The sequence below is a fragment of the Urocitellus parryii genome, chromosome 5 (assembly GCF_045843805.1).
Source record: "Urocitellus parryii isolate mUroPar1 chromosome 5, mUroPar1.hap1, whole genome shotgun sequence".
Classification (NCBI taxonomy): domain Eukaryota; kingdom Metazoa; phylum Chordata; class Mammalia; order Rodentia; family Sciuridae; genus Urocitellus; species Urocitellus parryii.
The window spans coordinates 172,218,217-172,240,355 of record NC_135535.1 but is presented as its reverse complement, the minus strand read 5'-3'; the positions used below and the strand labels follow the sequence as shown (position 1 = coordinate 172,240,355).

The following is a 22,139-nucleotide window of genomic DNA, read 5'->3' as shown; positions in this document are numbered from 1 at the left end:
ATTAATCTGCCTATTGTTATGACAATACAAAGCGGATCATAGTGGTTTTATAATAATTTCTTAAGTTAGGTAGTATCAGTCTTCCAGCCGTGTTCTTCTTTTACAAGATTGTTTGGACAATTATAGATCCTTTGCATTTCCATTTAAATTTTAGAATCTCCTTGCCACTTGCTTCAGAAAACAAACTATTGCATTTTGATAGTTATTACATTTAACAGGCAAATCATTAGAGGGAAAATTAATAGTTTTATAACACTGAATCTTCTGATCCAAGAACACAGTTTTTATATCCAATGAAACTTAATTGACTTCATTAATTTTTGCTGTTATTTTTATATTTTATTGATCTCAGTTTTATGTCAAAAATATTTCCCTCTATTTACTTTGGTTATAATTTGCTCTTACCTATAGCATTTTAATGTTAGTGCTTAGATAATTCATTTTATACTTGTTTTCGTCCCTCATATAGAAATCAGAGCTATACATTTACCTCTAAGCACCATTTTAGCTCCATTCTTTAAATTTTGTATGATGTGTTTTCATTCTCAGCTCAAAATGTGAAGTCTCTAAAAATAACGATAATATATTGCGCATTTCAAAAAAGCCAGAAGCAAGGATTTTCCAAGTTTTTACCATAAAGAAAAGATGTTTGAGGACATAAATATGTTTACCCTGATTTGAACATTACACAATGTATACATGTATCCAACATTACATGGAACCCCCATTAATTTGTATAATTTTTAGGTTTTTATGTATCAGTTAAAATAAATTAAAAACAAAACAGAAATAGTAAACAGTTTTTTAAAAAATGAAGTCTCAGACAATTTTTCTTCAGGGTATCCCTATTGAGTTCTGGAGGATGGCAAATGGCTGCTGTTGAATGTGGCAAAGCATATGGAGTGGCTAGGGTTGTGGCTCAGTGGTAGAATGTTTGCTTAGCACATGTGAGACACTGGGTTCAATCGTAAGCACTGCATAAAATAAATAAATAAAATAAAGGTATGTGTCCACTTAAACTAAAAATTAAAAAAAAATTAAAAAGCACATGGGGGCACAGAGTGGGGAATTATCCACCTTGTGAGACTGGAGGCGTCCTTTGATGATTCCACCATGTACACACATAATCCATATGCCTATTTGTCCTTTCTGTTTTGAAGATAAAAGTATGAGCATATGAAAGAAAAGTGCTAAGCTGGAAATGAAGTATACAAAAAGATAATGGAGATAGCAGAGGTAGAAAAGACAGCTGAGTTCCATGTGGACAAAACCCAGGTGTGTTTCCACTAAATATATAGTTTGGCTTGCAGGAGAAGGAGGACAGTAATATTTTCATTGCTTGGCAATTGTCTCCTAGGTTCTAGATGCTGTGGACAAGTAAATGTGGTGGAGCCCTCTTCACATGCTCAAACTGTGCTCCAGCCCAACTCCAAATGCACTTAAATATCCCCCAATCCATTTGCACTGTTAAAATAAAAAGCAGTTTGAGGGAAAAAAAGTCTTTAGGCTATATGTTTATAATTTACATGTAATATGTAACCATTAAGAAAAGCTTAAAATATTCTAGAAAGTGAAAAACATGAAAATAATTAAAAGAAATCCAATTAACATCTTTTTTTTCTCCTCTACCTAAATACAATTCTGGGAATTCTTTTGCGTGTTTATGTCTAGTCTTTTTTGAATTTCTATGAAAGTTTTCTATAATTATGATGTCATAGAAAATATCTTTTATACTTCATTTTTCTGACACTGTTGTAAGACTTTAAAAAAATCATTTAGTGGCTAACTAATACATCAAGTAAATCTAAACTAATTTACCTAAGAATTCCCTTTTTGATTGTCATTGGGTCATTTCCAAAAACATAAATAACAGTGTAAGGAATTCAGTTTCTACTTATATTTATGTTTAGGTCTAATTCCTAAAACTGGAATTTGATGACAAAAAGGATATAAATGTTTATAATTCTTGACAAAACATTACTGAGTATTATCAAAAGCAGGGCTTTGAATGAGTTACATTCTTGTGTTTGAAATTTTTAAAAAAATCAGATTTCAGTGTTTTGTTTTTTATCCTCTCATCAAATCCTTGTGATTCACATTTAGGAGAAACTATTGTACAAATTGGTATTGTCTTCTTCTCTTCTCATGTCCTTCATTGTATTTCTTTCTTTCTCTTCACATATATACATATGTATTTGTGTATGTCTGTATTTTTGCTTCAATTTACTTTACTATTCTTAGAACTTGAGTAGAGCTAAAAATAATTTTCTTTTCCAGCTTTTTTATGTTGGCCCACATTAGACATTGCCTTCAGAAATTGTGAAATATAAATTGGGGTGAGTTTGAGGAAATTGAGTAAGATTGTGATTACAAGTCTACCACTCTTCAATGTGGAGTGATGTACACAAAACTTTCTTTAAGTAACATATTTCTGCAGTGATTTGCTATTTTAAATATCAGGTCTTTGACCACTTATCATTCATTTATTTGTCAACTCATTTACTAGTTCTGAGCTCAGCTAATACATAAAAGTGGACTTGACTCGGTCTAAAATTGAGTTAGAATTGATGTCAGGTCAAGGAGAAGATGCAGGCTGATAAGGGGCTGGGTGTTATCCTTTCTTTCCTTGCTTTACCAAGGGTTTTCTTTCCCTCCCTTGGGGACTTCTGTCCATGTCTGGACAAGGGGGAGTTTAATTTAATTGTAATGGGCTACTTTAGAGCAGCCAGGGATGGATCAGATGTGGGTTAAGTTTCTCCCACTCATTAGGTCAACTACAATTGCTCATTGATGAGGAAACTGAGGTCCCAAGAGGGCAAGGACTTGCTAGCATTTGAGCCCGAGTCAGTACCAGACCCAAGATTTGAACTTGGGACTTTTCCTATACCAGCATCCTTATCCTTATCCTTTGAATCTGTAGAAATGGAGAAGTGGTACGGTCAGAGTGAAGCCTAAGCTGTGCCTGACAGCCACTCACACATAACTCCAGTTGCAGGACCCTGAGAGGTATCTCCTTACCTTTGTGCTCACAGTTTGTAGCATCACCTGTATTTGGTCTGTCAAGCTGGTTGCTGGCAGTCCCAAAGACTTGTAGGAAATACTCACTTCCCCTGAGTCTTCCTGGACTTCCCTGCTGTGCATCCCAGAGCACAGTTTCACTAGATGTCATCTCAGTGCCCTGCTCTGTCTGTCACAGTCAGGTTAGACTCAGAGCTTCTCTGGGGTGGAAGCTGCCTTTTATTTATTTGTCTGTCCCCAGGCATGACCTTGGGCAGGGGATGGCACGGGGATAGAGTACATGGGCAATCAAAACCTCTTAACCATTAACAGAAATCAAACAAAATAAATGTTTAACGAATAAGAAATGAAAGTTTGAGTGGGAAATGAGTCATGAGCCTCTATCTTACAGTAAATGAGCAGGATTGTTGGGGTCCATTTTCAAGGACAGCAAGAGGGGTGAGGAAGGGAGGAGAGGGCAGGAGAACTCTGTCCTGGGCCCTGGGGGACTTTGTCCATCTTTCTGGAGCTTACCATACAATTGACTAAGTTGTCCCATGAATAACCCCTTACTGCTTAATTCTATTTGATGGCAATTGGTTTGGGATAATACAGTCCAAAGATCAAGGAAAGCCCCCTCTGAGCCTCCCTTATTAAATTACTTCTCTTTGGGTTTTGAGTATTGCCAAGCAAATCTCTTTATGAATTCTTCAATTACTTTCTTCTGCGATTTTCATAATTTGGTAGGGTAAGCTCTGGACTCAAACCAATATCCGTGCCATTGTGCTAACTTTCATTATTTTCAAGCTCCTCATTAGAGAGAGTGGGAGGATGTTGACTCCCCCTAACTCTGATTTTATTTTTTCAGATTTCCTCTGCCCTGTAATTTGCTTTGTACCCAGGTCCAATATGCTTCACCTTAGCTCTGGCTATAAATGTGGGCTGATTCCAATCTATTTGTTTCACTGAATATTATTGCTTTGAGTTTTATGACTGAAGTTTTTACATTTTGAGGAGAATTCTTTTGTTATTCGATTACATTAAAACCAAGAAGCGATTGCTGATGAAAACAATTTTGATTTATTGCGTCAGTCAGCTTGTTGGCTATTTTTGCTTAGCTTATGTTTTTTATTTCCATTTTGTTGGCATAATGTTGTTTGTATGGGAAACAAAAGAGAGAAGGAGTGGCATGACCATGACATCTATAAAGAAATGGGCATGTGTGTGGCATTGTGTTTTCGCACTCACTCTCCATATGGAGGGCATTTTATGATATTGTCATCTTGCAGATAAGGATTGCCAAGCTCCAAAGAGTTAACCCATTTGACCACAGATCATCCAACTCTTTCTAACATACTTCTGTTTTGTTTTTATTGCTCCTATTATTATTATTGTCATGATAATAATGGTTGACCTGTTAATGAAAATCCTTGGCATTTGGTATTTCTAACATGTGAAGAGTCTTCACATGGAAGAGGACTTGGAATTACCTGAATGGCCCAGGTTCCATACCTCCATTCGTTAGTGGGGAATGAGATGAACAGAACTTTCAAGAAACTGCAGAGACTTCAGTGTCCCTGGGCTGTGCGGTAAGGCCTCCATCAGGTGATGTAGTGATCTAGTGCCCCTGCCAGGCCCTTCTAGTGGTGAACTTTATGATTCCCCCACTTGACAGCTGTAAGTCCTAACAGGTAGATCCCAGAGCTTATTTAGCTGGGTAGGATGGCAGTCCCTTTGGATCTTTTTTGGTCAGAGTGTGACTTGTTTGTAGCTTTTCAGTGTGCTATAAGTCTGTAGTGCAAGCTCCCTCCGTCTCTCAAGGCTGACATTTTAGCAAAGGCCATAAAAGAATACTTAGCCACCAGTGGAGTTAGAGAAGGATGCTCTTCAGCATAAACCCCTGGAGGTGGCCTCCCAGCCCATTAAGGGATATTCTTTAATATCAATTGTGAGCTCATGCAATTTTGCTGCTTCTCTCTCCTTTGGGATGTCAGAGTTTCTAATTCCCAACAACCCTTTATGACTAGAGAGACATTAAGTGGAGGTTGATTCAGATGGCAAAACCACCCTGGCCTCAGGGTGTAATTTCCTGGGTCTCGCTTGAACTTTATCTCAACAAAGTCAAATGCTCATTTTGGAAAACAGAGTGTAGGGAATAGTGCATGGGATTTGAGTCAATAAAAACTAGTTTGGGTTCTTATATCTATCGTCTGCTGGCGTTATGGTTTGGATGTGAGGTGTCTCTCAAAAGCTCATGTGTGAGACAATGCAAGAAGGTTTAGAGGAGAAATTATTAGGTTAGGAGAGCCTTAATCCAGTCAGTGAATTAATCCTATAATAGGTATAACTGAGTAGTAACTGAAGGTTGGAGATGGTGGGTCATTGGGGGCATACCTTTGGGGTACAACTGATGAGTAAGTGGACTCTCTCTCTCTCTCTCTCTGCTTTCTGGTCATCATGTAAGCCACTTCCCTCTGCCATATTCTTCCACAGGATATTCTGCTTCATCTCAAGCCCCAAGAAATGGAGGTGGCCTTTTAGGTACTGAGACCCTGAAACCAAGAGCCCCTAAACTTTTTCTCCCCTAAAATTATTCTTTTCATGTCTTTTAGTCACAGCAGTGAAAAAGTTGACTAAAACAGAAACTGGTACCTGTACCAGGAGTGGGATCCTTGCGGTGATTAACCTGACCATATGGTTTATAAGCTTTTGGAGCCTCTTGAAACTGGTGGGAGGGATTTTGAGGTATTTAGCAGTGTAAGCTGGAAATGCTTTAGATTGTTGTAAGTGGAGCTTAATGGGCAATTCTGGTGACAGCTCAGAATACTAGAATGCCAACAGGACTGTGCACAGTAAAGACAGGGCTTGTGAGGTTTTAGAGGAAAAGGAGGACACTATTGATAATTGGAATAGAGGCCATTTGTGGTGTATATTGGCTGAGAAGTGGTCTACATTTTGCCTGTGTTCTAAGACTTTCTGTGTGGCTGTTTTTAAAAGAGATGGATTTCTTCATTTGGCAGAAGAAATTTCTAGACATCATAGCATTCAGACAGGGCCATGGATATTGCTGATGGCTTTTAGCCAAGTTTATTGTGATATTCAGGAACAAAAAAAGAGAGCAGAAAGATTTGAAAAACTTGGACTTGAAAGGTGTGAGTAAACGTGGGGCAAAGAAAGTTGCAGTTGTTGAAGACATTACTGCCACTAAAGAAATGGTAGACTTTGCTTAGAGACAAGAAAGATGGCTCCAGGGCATATCAGGAGCTGGTAAGACCCCACCATCTCAGGCTCAAGAGAGTAAATGTAAAAATTCTCTTGAGAAGAGACCAGTGGTACATCCTTCTTAGGGTCTAGGAAGCTTTTTCAACGTGCTTAGCCACCCAACCACTCAGAGGCTGCTGCAGCTGTGGTCCCTGGAGGCTTTACTACTGCTCAAGATGGCAACAGACCTTGGCGTGAACCATGGTGGTGCTGGTTCTGCAGGAATGCAGGATGCTACAGTTAGGAGGTCATGGAGGCTTCTATACCAAGATTTCAAAGGAAGGCCTGGGAGGCCAGGAAAAGTGAAGCAGTGTCATAGATCCCTGCAGGGAGCCTGAGAGGGCAAAGTGTAGAGATGTGAGAAGGAAGCCAAAGCTGCAGGGAGATCCCTGAGATTAAGAAATGCCAACAAATGGGATATGGTCCTAGGAAAACTTTGATAATTGAGCAGAGAGAAGCCAACAGAAAGGCCATTTGGGCTGCAACCAACCAGCTCTTTGGAGAAGGGATCTGGATGCCGTGTGCTCCAGATGCTGGACACAGAACTTTAGGACCTAGCATGCCCAGCTGGATTTCAGTCTTGCTTTGGTCCCATCTCTTCTTTCTACACCCCTGTTTTCCTGAATACAGATGTCTACTCTGTACCTTTATGTATTGGATACTTGTAAATTGCTTTTGATTTTACAGGGGTTCACAATGCAAGATTGCTTTGAGTTTCAAAGAAGACTTTGGACTTGAACTTTTAGGCAATCTTGGAATGGTGAAGACTATGAGGACTCTTGGAAATGGACAAAATGAACTTTGTCCATTTTGAGATGGTCATAAACTTTTGGGAACCATGGGCAGAATCTTATGGTTTAGATGTGAGGTATCCCCCAAAAGCTCACATGTGAGACAATGCAAGGTTTAGAGGAAAAATGACTGGAGTATGAGAACCTTAACCCAACTGGTGGATTAACCTCTGACAGGATTAACTGAGTGGTCACTGAAGTTGGGTAGGGTATGGCTGGAGGAGGTGGGTCATTGGGGACCTGCCTTTGGGGTATATATCATGTATCTGGCAAGTGGACTCTCTCTCTGTCTCTGCTTCCTGATAATCATGTGAGCTGATTCCCTCTGCCACATTCTTCTTCCATGACCTGCCTTACCTTGAGCCCTGAGGAATGGAGCTGGCCTTCTATAGACTGAGACCTCTGAAACTGTGAGCCCCTAAATAAACTTTCCTCCTCTAAAATTGTTCTTGTCAGGTATTTTGGTCACAGCAGCAAAAAAGCTAACTAAAACAGACAGGTTACTTGACTCTTGAAAAATAAGAATAGTGATACTGGGTCTTCCCAGAGTTACTATAAAGATTAGAGGTAAGGTCAAGAGATAATCACTAGGCACTTCAGAGTGTATTTTAACACCTTAGTACTCAAAAGGTGAGCCTTGCTCCCACAGCACCTGGGAATTTGTTAGAAAAGCAAATTCTTGATTTTTGCCACTGGCACCTCAAATAGGGCTTTAATTTCCAGGATATACAAAGAACTCAAAAAGCTTAAAACACACACACACACACACACACACACACCAATCAATAAATGGGTAAAGGAACTAAACAGACATTTTTTCAAAAGAAGAAATATGAAGATAACAAATATATGAAAAAATGTTCAACATCTGTAGTAATTAGAGAAATGCAAATTAAGGCTATACCAAGATTTCATTTCATGCCAACCAGGAGGACAATTGTCAAGAATACAAGTAAAAATTTTGGTGAGGATGTGGAGAAAGGGTACACTCATACATTGTTGCAAATTAGTACAACCACTTCTGGAAAGCAATATGGAGATTTCTCAAAAAAACTAGGAATGGAACTACCATTTGACCCATTATCCCACTCCTCAATATATAACCAAAAAAGTTAAAATCAGCATACTACAGTGATGTGGTCACATCAGTGTTTATACACAATAGCTAAGCTATGGAACAAACCTAGATGCACATCAACAGATGAATGGAAAAAGAAATCATGGTACATATACACAGTGGAATATCACTCAGCCACAAAGAATGATCTTCTGAAATTTGCCAGTAAATGAATGGATCTAGAGACTATTATGCTAAATGAAATAAGCCAACTCCCCCAAACAAAGGTCAAATGTTTTATCTGATATGTGGATGCTAACCCATAATGTAGGGTGGGGGAGAATAGAAATGGATTAGACAAAGGGGAATGACAGGAAGGAAAGGGGGATAGGAATAGGAAAGTCACTAGAATGAATTGAACATTATGAATACACCACAGTGCATCTCCACATTATACATATCCACAAGATCCGGATCCTAATTAGAATAAGATACATTCCATGCCTGTATAAATATATCAAAATAGAATCTACTGTCATGTATAACTAAAAGAACCAATTAAAAAAAGAAATGTAAATTCTTGGGCTTTATTTCAGGTTTAATCAATCAGAAGCTGGAGATAGGGAGGTTAGCAATTTGTGTTCTAACATGCCTGGGGGGTAATTCTCATGCTCTCTTGAGTTGGATATCATCTGCTTAAATCAGTGGTACTTATTGTTATGATTATTGTTGTGTTAGTATTTGATTTATTCTTGGGTTTTAGAAAGTGACTCTTAGCCACAGGCCAATAATGCCCATTGATGCTGTCCCTGGAGCTCAGCCTATGGAGGAGACAGCAGGGTAGAAAAAGGTGGAGGGTGAACTTGGAGAGGCAGATGGGACACGGCTCGCTCAGTCCATACTGTCCAAGCCCTCAGGCTTCTCAGATTCAAGACTTCCATGGTTCAGATTTTCACTTAATCATTTCCATATATTTATTTGTCACTAACTCTATGCCAGAAATCACATTAGGGGGAATGGATAGGACATACATGGTCAAAGAATTTATATTCTTTTGTGTATGTGTGTGTGTGTGTTTGTGTGTGTCAGCTTTTTTTTTCTGCTGTGACTAAAAGACCTGACCAATTTTAGGGAAGGAAAAGTTTATTTGGGGGATCATAGTTTCAGAGGGCTCAGTCCATAGACAGCTGGGACCATTCCTCAGGGCTTGAGATGAGGCTGAATGTCATGGCAGAAGAGTGTGGTGGAGAGAAGTGGCTCACATGATGATCCGAAAGCAGAGAAAGACAGAATCCTCTTGCCAGATACAATATATATACCCCAAAGGCACACCAGCAGTGACCCACCTCCTCCAACCACACCCTACCTGCCTTTAACCCCCACCCAGTTAATCCCGTCACAAACCCAATTCACTGATTCAATTAAGACTCTCCTAACCAGATCATTTCTCTTCTAAAAACTTCTTGCATTGACTCACACATGAGCTTTTGGGGAACACCTCACATCCAAATAATAACAGTTTGCATATGAGTGTGTGTGTGTGTACCTGACACACAGGAAGCGCCTGCAAAATCTGTCCCTGTGCTTTTTCAGATGTTTGACCACACAGGCACCCGTCCTCTGTGTTCCCTGAGTTTGTGTGTTCTTTGGCTATTTCACTTCTCTGGGATAGCATTTTTCATTCTGTATTCTTTTTCCTTTATAATCTATTTTGTATCTCAGCAAACCTGTTTACTCTTTTAGATCGTTCTTAATTTTTTCCCATTGAATAACCCTGATTAGATTATTGTTTATTATGGTCTTTGGACGATTTAAAATTTTGACAAATCATTGGAAATCAATGTGTCCCTTTGCCCTGCTGAGGAGCTTGTTTATGGCCTCTAGTTTTGCCGACAGTGTACCTTTCAGATTTTAAAGAGGCCGCCACTGGTTCTCCCGTGTTAGTTTTTTCTTTTTCCTTTGTATGAAACCAGATCTTTTTTTTTTTTTTTCCCTTGGGGATGTAAGAAACCTCTCCCATTAGAACAATTCTTGGTTTACTAAGTAAGATTGTTTCTCCCAAGAGTGCCAGATGCCCCAGAGGGGAATTCAGCCATAATGCCTTCACCGGATCAGGGGCTAGAGGCAGAAGTCATTAGCAAAATCTTGTTAGCAAAAGTGCAAAACAAAACAAAAGAAACCCTCGAGAACACAAGGGTTTGCTCAGGGGGCTCCTTGTGGCATTTTAGGCTCCTGAGCTTGAACATAGCAGAGGGGAGAACCACCTGTTGTCAATGAAATCTGGGGAGAAATGTAAGCTCTGGAGATAGCTGATTCCATGACTTTGGGCATAATTTTTTCTAATCCTTGATTTCCGTGGATGAGTAGAAAATGGACCAGTTTTTACTATGAAATGTATCCTGATCTTTCCAGAAGGATGAATGTGAAAGCACCAAGTAGAGAACTTTTCAGGAAGATATTCAATGTGGTGTGATTTTTCCTTCAGAGTTTGTTTTTAATAGCACTGGTCTCTCCATTCTCTAACCATCTCCTCTTCCATTTAGTACCCCAAATCAAGACCCTAGAGCCTTAATACTCTCTCCCTTTCTAAATCTGCTTTCAGGAGAAGAGCAGGGATTCATTGACCCAGAGGTCTATATTGTCATGTCTCAACTTTTGCAGGCATCAGGATCACCTGGAGAGGTTATCAAACAGACTCATGGGCCCCCTCTCTCTCCTGCAGTGCGTCTAGTATGAGACCTGATAGGTTTATATTTCCTGTCAGTTTTCCCAGTGATGCTAACACAGCCCTTCCAGGGAACACACTTTGAGAAACACTAGTTTATAGCATAGACTTTATGGATGTTAAAGAGAGAGAAGACCTTAAGGATTGTCTGGGATCCTCCTATAAATTGTCAGTAATTGGGCCGAGACTGTAATCCAGTCTAACAGTCTTTCTAATTTACCAGGCTGATGATGGAGGACAATTTCAAGTGTTATTTATCCCAAGGCAATTGCATTCTAATCAGGATCCAAACTTTATGCTATAAGATGATGTTGGTGATGATTTTCATGATCATGGGGATAATGTGTTATTGTTTGAGTTATTTAATGCATCGGGCACGTTTCACACTGACTTTTCCTGTGGCAAGCATATGATAGGGGCATGCTCCTTCCCCGAGGTGAGGCCAGGCAACTCAGAGAACTCAAGCCACTGACCAGGGATTCTAAGGAAAAGCCTGGACTGCTTGTCTCCAAATTGTTTCACCAACATACTGTGCTGTGCGCTCTTTTTTTTTAAAAAAAATTAATTTTAATTTGTTATATATGACAGCAGAATGCATTATAGTTCATATTACATATATAGAGGAAAACTTTTCATATCTCTGGCTGTGCACAAAGTAGAGAGACACCATTCATGTCTTTATACATGTACTTAGGGTAATATTGTCCATCTTATTCCACCATCTTTCCTACACCCATACCCCCTCCCTTCCCTTTCCTTCCCTCCCCTTTGCCCTATCTAGAATTCATCTAATCCTGCCCCCCACCCCCATCCTCACACACTATGAATCAGCATCCTTAAATTAAAGAAAATTTTCAGCATTTTGTTTTTTGAGAGTGGCTAACAGCATTATATTCTCCAACTCCATGCATTTACCTGCAAATGCCAATCAAAACTACTTTAAGATTTTATCTCACACCAGTCAGAATGGCAGCTATTATGAAGACAAACAACAATAAGTGTTGGAGAGGATGTGGGGAAAAGGTACACTTATACATTGCTGGTGGGACTGCAAATTGGTGCTGCCAATATGGAAAGCAGTATGGAGAATCCTTGGAAAACTGGGAATGGAACCACCATTTGACCTAGCTATCCCACTCCTCAGTCTATACCCAAAGGACTTAAAAATAGCATACTACAGGGACACAGCCACATCAATATTTATAGCAGCACAATTCACAATAGCTAAACTGTGGAATGAACCTACCATGCCCTTCAGTAGATGAATGGTTAAAGAAAATGTGGTATACACACACAATGGAATATTACTCAGTATTAGAAGAGAATAAAATCAAGGCATTTGCAGGTAAATGGATGGAGTTGAAGAATATACTGTGCTGTGCTCTCTATGAACTGGAGTTGAACATTCTAGAAAGGAAGTTAAAGAACTAAAGATTAGATCATATAGGACAAAAGGCATTGGTGGCCTTTGTTGTGACACAGAATTACCAGATGCCCCCCTCTATTGCCTATGTTATTCTAGGACTTAGAAATACCAGAATGGGACAAGCAATCATTGACATAAATCCTAGTAGCTGGCCACTAGGAGCCATTTTCCCCTGCTATAGCCTTGGGATGCCTCAATCCTTTCACATCTTCCTGTTCCAGGTATTCTCACTAGAGCAACATGATCAACTTGCGAGGTTGCCTTTAGTACACACCCTGAGGCAATCCCCCTACCTTGCTGTCCCTCTGGTTGTGATATCTCATTGTCCAGTTTCAGTCTTTTCAGTTGGGAGCCAGAAACCTAATTGACTTTGCACCCCATGACCACCTCAGGAAAGCATCTTCTATGGCAATTGTGGGGAGCCCAGCTGTGATTTCTTGCCCTCCCACTGAGCTTGTTCAGTTTTGCCACCTTTTGCTTTTCCAAGGTGTGATCCAGATAAAGCCTCATTATCTTGCTCCTCTTGGGTAGCAGGATTCCTATAGCATCCTGAGTTGGTCTTTCGTAGATAGCCTCTAAGTGTCTTATGTTTTTACATCATTTGGCGTGATTTTTTTCCATTGTTCTGAAAGACCAGGGAAAGGTGGTCCCTATCTCCAGTGGAAGGAGAGAAACTTCCTGAATCTTTTGTGGTTCTCCAGATACTCAGTACCTGAATTCTCTTCTCTGCTGTCTCCCTGGGTGCTTTCTCTCTCTCTCTCTCTCTCTCTCTCTCTCTCTCTCTCTCTCTCTCTCTCTCTCTCTCTCACACACACACACACACACACTCACATGCATTCATATAAGCTTACATACCTGCATGCCCAAATCCACTCACACAATTCCTTAGTGCATAGCATTCCCACACCTTACATGAATAATTTCCACACACTCACACACACTTCACATATTCAAATTCACTCTCATATGTACGAACACACATTCTAACATGCATGCACATGAATATACATGCACATGCTCACACGTATACACACATTCACATGCATAAATACTTACACATTCTAACATGTTCTCACATACTTACACACAGAATCTCACAGGCATACATACACCTGTGTTGCACTCACACACATTCCTCCACAATTACACACACATACATACAATTGACATACACTCCTATAGACTCACAGACTCTCTTACCTGCACACACACTCATACAAATGTTCTGCAAACTCACAGTAGGTGTTATATGTGTTGCTGACTTGTGAAGGTGGAGGAATGATTTGCAGTGGGGGGCGGGGGAGTGGGTGGGAGGAAAGATGTTTCAATCACAGCTGACAGAATGATCTCCTGAATTCCTCTAGGGACTGAAGGAGGGAGAAGGAAATGCATAGGTTGAGCCCTCGCCCTGTGCCAGGCACAGTGCTTTGCATCTGGAGTTTCATACTATGCAGTCCCCTTAGCAAGTGATTCTTAGCTCCTGAGAATGTAGGTTCTCCAAAGAGCTGGATGTAACAGGAGTTGCTTTCTTCCAGCATTCTGCTCCTTTCACTACATGATGCTCAAGATATGATGTTGAAGTTCTAAGATTTCCCTTGTAGACATCAGCAATCACAAAAGAAAGGTTTGGGGCACTGCTGGAAGCATGGGCAACGGAGAGATTTTTTTAAAAAACCAACAAAATTCACCATTTGACAATGCCCAAAGATGATTAATGTTAATATTCAATTCTTGATTTTGTTTCTTTTAATAATTTTAAAAGGTATCACCTATTGTAACAGGTTCTTTTGCACTAAGTGATATAATGTTTATTTAGTAGAACCATAAGTGTGTCACATATATTGAGGGATTTATCCTCATTAGAAATCTGTGTAGTTTGGCCCATTTTCATATCCAGTAGAACTCAGACTCAGAGATGTTAAGTGACTTATCTGAACTTACACGGCAAGCAATGGATCTGGAATTCAAATCCATATATTTAGACTCCCAAACTCAGGCCAGCTCATATCTCAGGGCCTACTCCTTCCTTCCTTCCTTCCATCCTACCTTCCTTCCTTTTTTTCTTCTTTGTTTTAGAGTTTGTTCTTAAATTTTTTAAAATTATACATGGACTCCGTATCTTTATTTTGTTTATTTATTTTTATGTGGTGCTAAGGATCGAACCCAGTGTCTCACACATGTGAGGCAAGTGCTCTGCCACTAAGCCACAACCCCAGCCCTCTTTCTTCTTTTTTCTTTTGTTTTTTAACTACAGACACCTCCCTTAGCAATTAATACTCTTAAAATATCATATTAATGGTAAATAATATTCTGTCATCTAATGTTATCATTTACCTGATTCTCAATTGTTGAGCTTTTAGATTGTTTCCAATTTCTTGCTAGGTTAAACAGAGCATGCAACTATTGCTCTGAAACTCTTTTTTACAAACATCTTTTCAGAAACACTGAGTGATTCCATAGGATAAATTCTAACGGGTAGAATTGCTGCATATGCACATTTTAAAAACATTCGGTTCTCCCCACCAAATTACCATTCCAGAAATGTCATGCCAGCCCACACTCCCACCAGCAGGCTGTAAAATTGTCCTTTTCTCTGCAGATGGTCTGAGATTTTACTGTTGCATCTTGTGATTTGGCACAGTGCATAATACAGGTACCACGGTAGCCAGTGTTCAGGCTGTGTGTGGCAATGGTTGCATTTCTATGAACATTATGACCATAGCAGCTAAGAATTAAGGTGCTTGGAAGTCCAGCTCTGCTTTGATAGAGTGAAGGGTGGAGGCAAGGGGAGGCAGTGAGTGTGCCACATGGATGGTTCCTGCACATGGAGATGTGTCAGGTTCCCAGAAATGTACATACCCCGTGTCCTCCCTTCTCCCAGAGTTTCAGCAGTTCCAGGGACCATTTTTGTTGGTAAAGTTGGAGAAAAACAAGCATTGTCATGCACACGTGGTCTTCTACCAGCAGCATTTCCTGGGAAATGGTCCAAAGATACCTGGCGACTTTTCCCTAGTCTTTCCTTCTCAAGTCCAAGCAGGGAAGAGAGGAGAGCTTGGATTTCTTTGGAGCCAGCTGGAACTCAGGTTGACCTGGGACCATTCTTCACTATTTAAGCTTGTTTGGGATGAATCTGGTTGTATCCTGAGACTCAGCTTCTACATCCGTAAAAGGGATTGGATATTCTGCCCTTAAGAATTAATTTCATGGATGAAAAAAAACTCAGACTCCTGAAGGGCCTGGCAAACAGCAGACACCCCACACCTGGCTTGTACCTGGCACTGCAGTCACCAGGCTTCGTTCAGCGTTTTATTCCAGTAGCATTTGTGGATGATATTGGCAGCACCAGCATTCTCATTGGGGGAAAGAATGAGGTTACTTGTCCTTTTATAAAAGCAGTGAGGATGGAGTAGAAGAGTGTGATGGTGTTCTTGTCTCAAAGGCTGACATCTCTAAAAGTGCTTGGAAAGGAGAGAAGCAGCGGAGCAATAAAAGTGATGCAGTGTCTTTTTACTATGAGTGGGGAGCAGTGCAGAGCAAGAAGGTCATCCAGTGTGGCAGCTCAGTCGCCATGTATTTACGGAGCCCAGCCTTGCTCCAACAATATCGACCTGTCGTGTCATGCCAGATGTTAAGAAGGACGCCTGAAGTGCTGGGGCCAGATACTCTCATGGTCTTGATTCTTTCCATTTGCAATTCCCAGTGTGCAGGTAGACTGGGAAAGGAGTGGCCATCAAGGATGGATTCCAATTACGTTTGCGAAGATGCTGGCTGGGAAATAAGCCAGGTGTATTCTGTCTACCTGCTCTTGTCCTAGCATCCTGGGGCTGGATACCCAGACACCCTTGACTTTTTTCAATGCCAAAGATGTTCTTCCCCCTTTCCCTGAAATCCTCACATCCATTCCTTTTATGTCTGTACCAATAGTTTCTATTTTAATTGCTTAATTTAAAAAAAAATTAAGGGGGAAAATGGAATGAAGCAAGTTATCTATAAGCAGACCAAGGATGTCAGGGAGACTTTTTCAAGTGCTTAAAGCTATGTACTTAGTTCTTCTATAGTCTCTATAATTACTATGTGTTACATAAGGTTGCTAGGAGCCACAGCAAAAGTATTATGATACATGGCACCTTTGGTTTAGATGACTGCCAGCTAGCCATTGAGATGATATGATTATGTTAAGCTTTACATTCATATGGAAATTGGACTCCTGCTGTTCACCTCGGCCTGTTAAGGGACTCACATTAAGGGACTCCCGGAGAGTTCCCATTGGTTGGGGAAGGATAGTAGGAGGGCATTTCCGGGGGAGGTCCGGGACCCCGGTTTTGGTGGAGAGACACCTGTGTCGACCGGCTTGCTAGCAGGGCGAGCACGGGACGCTGGTGGCTTTTTTAAATAAAGCTTTGTTTCCCGCTTGAGCGGCTTGTGTTTTTGTGCCCAGCCGGGTTACGGCATAAGGTCTCAACCTATTCATGAACCATGACTTATTAAACTATTTCCTTAACAGTGAATATTTAAGCTGTTCACATATTTACTTTTCAGATTTGAAAAACTTCTCATATCTTTTAGATACATTTGGGTTACTTTTTAGATTAAATTCCAATTTGCCAGGGTCAAAGATTTGAGCAGTTTTAAATGTCCATGTTTTGTGTTGTATTACTTTCCATAGGGTTGTATCATGTTTTGCTACCAATGGCCATGAGGGATCATCTCATTTTGTCACAGCCTTATCAACACTAGATATTATCAATTTAAAAAACAACCACTGTGGAGCCAGATAAATTATTACATTTCTAGGCAATATTACCTTTCAGATTTCTACTTTCTCAAATGACCTGCAGATCCAGGAGTGCTTGGTGAGGCCTGGGCTTGAGTCCCAGGACCCTATGGGTAGTCTCAAGGGACTGTCTAGGGCCACAAGGAACTGCGGAGCTGGTCTTTATGTCCATCTTGTCTGTACACAAGCCAAATGCTTGGGAGGCTGGGGGCTGGGCCATATCACCAGCTGTTTCTCCAGCCCGATTTCCCATGGCCACATGACATGTGGCAAGTAAATGATTAGAAATTCAAACAACATTTAATATTATAAACAAATGGCCAGATAAAGGTAATTTTACCTATCAAAGAGGCGAATGACAGTGTTTGTCTCCGTTTTGTATTTCTGGTAGAACACAAATCTATGACATTGCTTTGATCTTTTAGGCATTATGAAATAAATGCCAACCATCTATTTGTGCACAGCTCACGTTCTATTGTGCTGGCTCTCAGATATCATCCTCTCAAACTCCCTGTAGCTTCCTGGAAAGTAGGGAAAGGACGGCACTTGGGAGACACAAGGAAGAAGAAAGTGATATGAACACAAAGTAGCAAAATAGTGAATCCAAAGATCTACTGAGACACTTGATGGAGGGAATAGGATTACTGCAGGGAGGTGGTTGGGCTCAGTGGTGGAAGGAGGCTGGATTCTAGCCTCTACTCTGACATCCCAAAAGCCTGAAAAAAAGTCCTTAACAGAAGGAAGAGTTAATAAAAATAAGGAAAGAACAATACCTCCTGGTGTAAGAGGTCCCCAGATGGAGTCAGAGGGATGGAGAAAGAAGGGAAGAGATGGACAGCTGTCCCAGTAATACTAGAGGCTGAGGCCCCAGAGAATGCTATTGAACTTAGGAGCAGAATTGGGGAAAAATACTGAAACTCAAGAAGGGAAGGGGTGAGCTTACAATAGGAGGGGCAGGAAAGACTTACATATTAAGTGTCCCCCTTATGGGAAAGTCACACCTGTGGACAAACTGTACAAAATAAGGATGAGGTTCATCATCGATTATTAGGGGCCATATGGATATCTGAAGCTATGAGGAAGAAGTACATCTTTGAAATTTTGATGAGGGCTGGGGAAGGATAGAGCTCATTCTGCAAGGGAAAAGGAGTCTAAGTAAAAGCAACAGAGCCATGGTGTGTGGGGATGTTTTGACTTCTTGCAGCTGCATCTGAAATGTTCCTGAAAGCACAACCAGACCTAAGGAGGCTACCATTTCATAAAGGCTCTGTGACATATCCAAAAGATTTTGGAGACATCTGTAAGGTCCAAAAGATTCCCCTGGAAACTGATGGACTTGGGGATCCCAGAAGGAAGTTTTAGTGCTGCATTTAATTCAGTGTTGGTTTGAAAGAAGAGATCTAGGAAGCTCTGGGATACTAAGAAAGTGAAGAAGAGATGTTGGGAATGAGGATAGAGCCAGAACCTGTCCCACTGCAGTGGGAATACCCATTGCAAAATGTAACACCCATTCTTTTCCCAGCCCAGCCCTTCTGCTCTAGAAATTTGAGGTACCTCAGGAATCTAGCAGATTCCTCAAGCAGATGCAGATACATAATTCTTTATAATGGGAAGATGAGTGTCTGGGGTCATCCACCAGGTCAAGAAAGAGACATCTACTCTCTCCTCTCTTCTTCACTGCCTTCCTGATCATCTGGGATTGGAGGTAGGCATTGCCAGCTTTGTGTTTTAGATATATCCTCTTACTAGCTTAGTCCAGCAGGTCTATTAATGCAACTCCCTTCATGCAGCTGTGCTTATCTGTCCTGATCCTAAACTGCAACCACAAATACTGTGGTTTGAAAGAGTCCATGTACCCCATTACATGGGCCACAGTGGGCTTTCCTCTGAGTCAGTTTTCACTCGATCTGAGCCAGCTTATTTCTTTCTGCTTCTTGGAACATCCCTTGAAAGGTAGAAATGAAGCTGATCTTAATTCTTGCTTCAACATGACATGCCCTTTTGAAATTGTACAAATAACGGTGTCTGATTGTCATGTTGAATTGCGAGCATGGATGTGAAATGCTCCGAAATCTGACTGAAGCCAAATATTAGGTCATAAGTCAACATTTTGCTGAGAAACTTGGGTTACTAAGAGGTTGAAAATTTATATCTTTTCATGAGAAAACTTGTTTGCCAGCAGGAAAAAATTTCAAAGACTGTTATCTTTCTAGGTGGAGGGAGAGAGATGTGTGTAATTTTGCAACCTGGGTCAAAGTCCTTTGGGACTTCCGAAATTGGATTGGTTGAGGAATGAGGCTGTGGTGTAATACTTGAATTGTTCCCTGGGGTGAAAGTCAATGGGTGGCACAGACGTGTGTCATTTCTTACAAGGTGGTTAGGCAAAATTGTGTGAAAGGCTAAGAGCCACCTATTCCCACTGCAGGAGGTCACCTTCTGCCCACAAATCCTTCTGATGGAGACAAGATGACAAGAAAATGAGCCATCTTGGGCCATGAGCACTCAGGGTCTTGAAAGAAGTAAAATCCTGATCTTCATCTGAGTGACTACGGCAGTCCTTGGAAAAATCGTGGTGGATGTGAAGACAACTGAACAGAGGCAGGAGCCAGGGATGATGCCCTCCATGGTGCCAAGAAGCCTGTAGCTTACCAGCATGGCCTATTTTTGTCTGTGATGCTTCAGTCCTATTACCAAGCCCACACTGAGGTCTTCCGGTCTCTATCGTGTGAGCCACAGTAGGAGGGAAGAAAAGGCGAGGAGGCATCTGCGGCTCACTAAAGAATGAAAACCAGGCGCTTTGCTGCATTAAGAACATTATGCACTATTTTAAGAAGGCCAAGTGACAATGTCTAGTTCACATTTCCTTCCAAAAACATAAAGCAGCTCACATTCCCTCTTGAGTGCCCAAACTCTAGCAAAAGTTCCAATTGTGGCTTAAGATAGAATTGAACTTCTACTAGGAATGGGTGTGATGGAGTAGGGCTTTAGCTGTGGCTGTAGGCGAATTCCTGATGGAATAATCTGCAACACCTGCACTATGTGGAAATACTGGCATTAGAAACCTGTTCCTATACATGGACGTGTGTGTGCACAGATGTATGTATGTATATGCATGTGTGCCACTGTGACTCGCCTTCAGTTCTTCCTCTCCACCCCTCTCATGACACGTACTGTAGGTATCTGGAGCCTACATCTTTTTTATACATAACCAAAATGAGTGTCATCAACCAATGGTGGCATTGGTATGCTAGAAAATGGTAGGAAGGTTTGCTATGCTGTCTGTGGGCAAGAGGGCCATTTAGGAAGGGTCCTTCAAATCCCACCATTGAAATGTCTCACTACTTGAAATGAATATAGCAGGCCATATGCCTGCCTGACTTTATGATGATTTTTGGTATTTCAGGCAAAGAAGGGGAATTATGCCTTTCTGTGGGATGTGGCCGTGGTGGAGTATGCAGCCCTGACAGATGACGACTGTTCAGTGACTGTCATCGGCAACAGCATCAGCAGCAAGGGCTATGGGATTGCCCTGCAGCACGGCAGCCCCTACAGGGACCTCTTCTCTCAGAGGTAGGCATGGTCAATAAGGCCCCAACGATTTCTGGACTCCAATAGACGGGAATTGAAAAATAACTTCTCTTGAAAGATAAGAGCCAGCATAAACTCATTTAATCATCACATCTTCCTAAGCACCAACAATGTACCAGTATATCCTTTACCTACCTCCAACTAACCCTTGGAAGGAGTTGGGATAAAAGTAGAAATATATAGCCCCTTCCTATGAAAGTGCATATTGCCAGTGGGATGTGAGCTGGCAGTGCCAGCCAAGGGCATAAGTGCAAAGGCAAGGTCATCTTCAGGTTTGGAGGCAGAGGAGGGCATCTGACAGGACCCAGGAGACCCAGAAGGACTTCCCAGAGGTGGTGACACCTGAGGTTTCAAGGAGGAGTAGGAGTTAGCTAAGTAAATGAATAATAAATCTGATCTGCAAAGGGCCTAATAATTACTTTTAAAGATTGATATATCTGTAAAGTGGCAATCATCCATGTGGAGGCTTTAAAAAATGGAATCAGAAAAGCAGAAGGTTTCCACATTCATCTGGATTGTGTGGTAGGAGGTTCCTGGCCCAAAGAGTTGCTGTCTTGGGAGTGAACCTAGCTGGGCTCTGTGGAGACAGGATAGGTATTCTTTACTTGCCTACTCCCCAATCTCCCAGGAGCAGAATCTGGGTTTCCAAGCCATCTTCTTAGAATTAATTTAGAGATTGTTGGTAATTATATTAGCAAAAAGGGGATTGGAGAGAAAGTGGGGAGGTAGGTTATACAGACAGGAGGGTTCCAGACTAGGCAAAATGAGTGGATGCCCTCCATCAGGAATGAATAGATTATGCCTAGTTTGTATTTGCCTTTTAGCTTCCCTTGTGATTTGCTTGTGTGAGCCCATCCCTTGAGCCTGTCCAGCATTTACCCTTGGACATGGTCAGGTTTCCAAGTGCTTAATCCAAGCCCCTGACTGATTCTTTGAGAAGTATCCATCCCTATTTTCTGACACAGGTGCTTATCTTGGTCCTTGGCCAGATGACCTGGTCCTTTAGCCAGAAAGAGTGGAACTGAAGGTCATGGGTAAGCTCAGTGGGCTTCTCCCAGTTGTCATCCTTCCAACCAACAGGAGCTCCTGTCCCCAAGGACATCTAAGTCTTGGGCCCTTCACTTGCACATGTCTATGAGATGGCATCCTGTTGGCTGAATGGGGTGGAATTACAGAGCCCAGAGAGGAAGCCCTAATGGCAGGCTCTGCCTTAGTCCATCAAAATTCAAAAAGTATCAGGAATATCCAAATGAAGAGACTGGCATAGTGCCAGGGTTAGGCACAAGTCTCAGGCACCTGATTGATGCATGAACACTATCACTGAGGAGTATCCACTTGGAGGGGAAATGTTCCTTGAGGTCATCTCTTTTACATCCTGCAGCTCATAGAGGGTAACTGTCACCTGTGATTGCTTAGCCAGCTTCTGATAGAGCAGGGATTAGAATCCAGGCCTCCTGAGCCGCAGGGTTGTGCACATGTTTCTGCTAGGTCTCCACACCCTACCTCTTCACTTCTCCCAC

At 41.3% G+C, this 22,139-nt stretch overlaps 1 protein-coding gene across 1 annotated transcript in view; it reads left to right on the top strand.

Annotated features, from left to right (window-relative positions):
• Positions 1-22,139, top strand: part of Grid1 (glutamate ionotropic receptor delta type subunit 1) — a 707,905-nt gene that overhangs the window by 670,652 nt on the left and 15,114 nt on the right. The window contains exon 14 of the mRNA XM_026397042.2: positions 20,435-20,601. Within this exon, the coding sequence (XP_026252827.1) occupies positions 20,435-20,601 (167 nt within the window). The remainder of the gene's footprint in view (positions 1-20,434; positions 20,602-22,139) is intronic.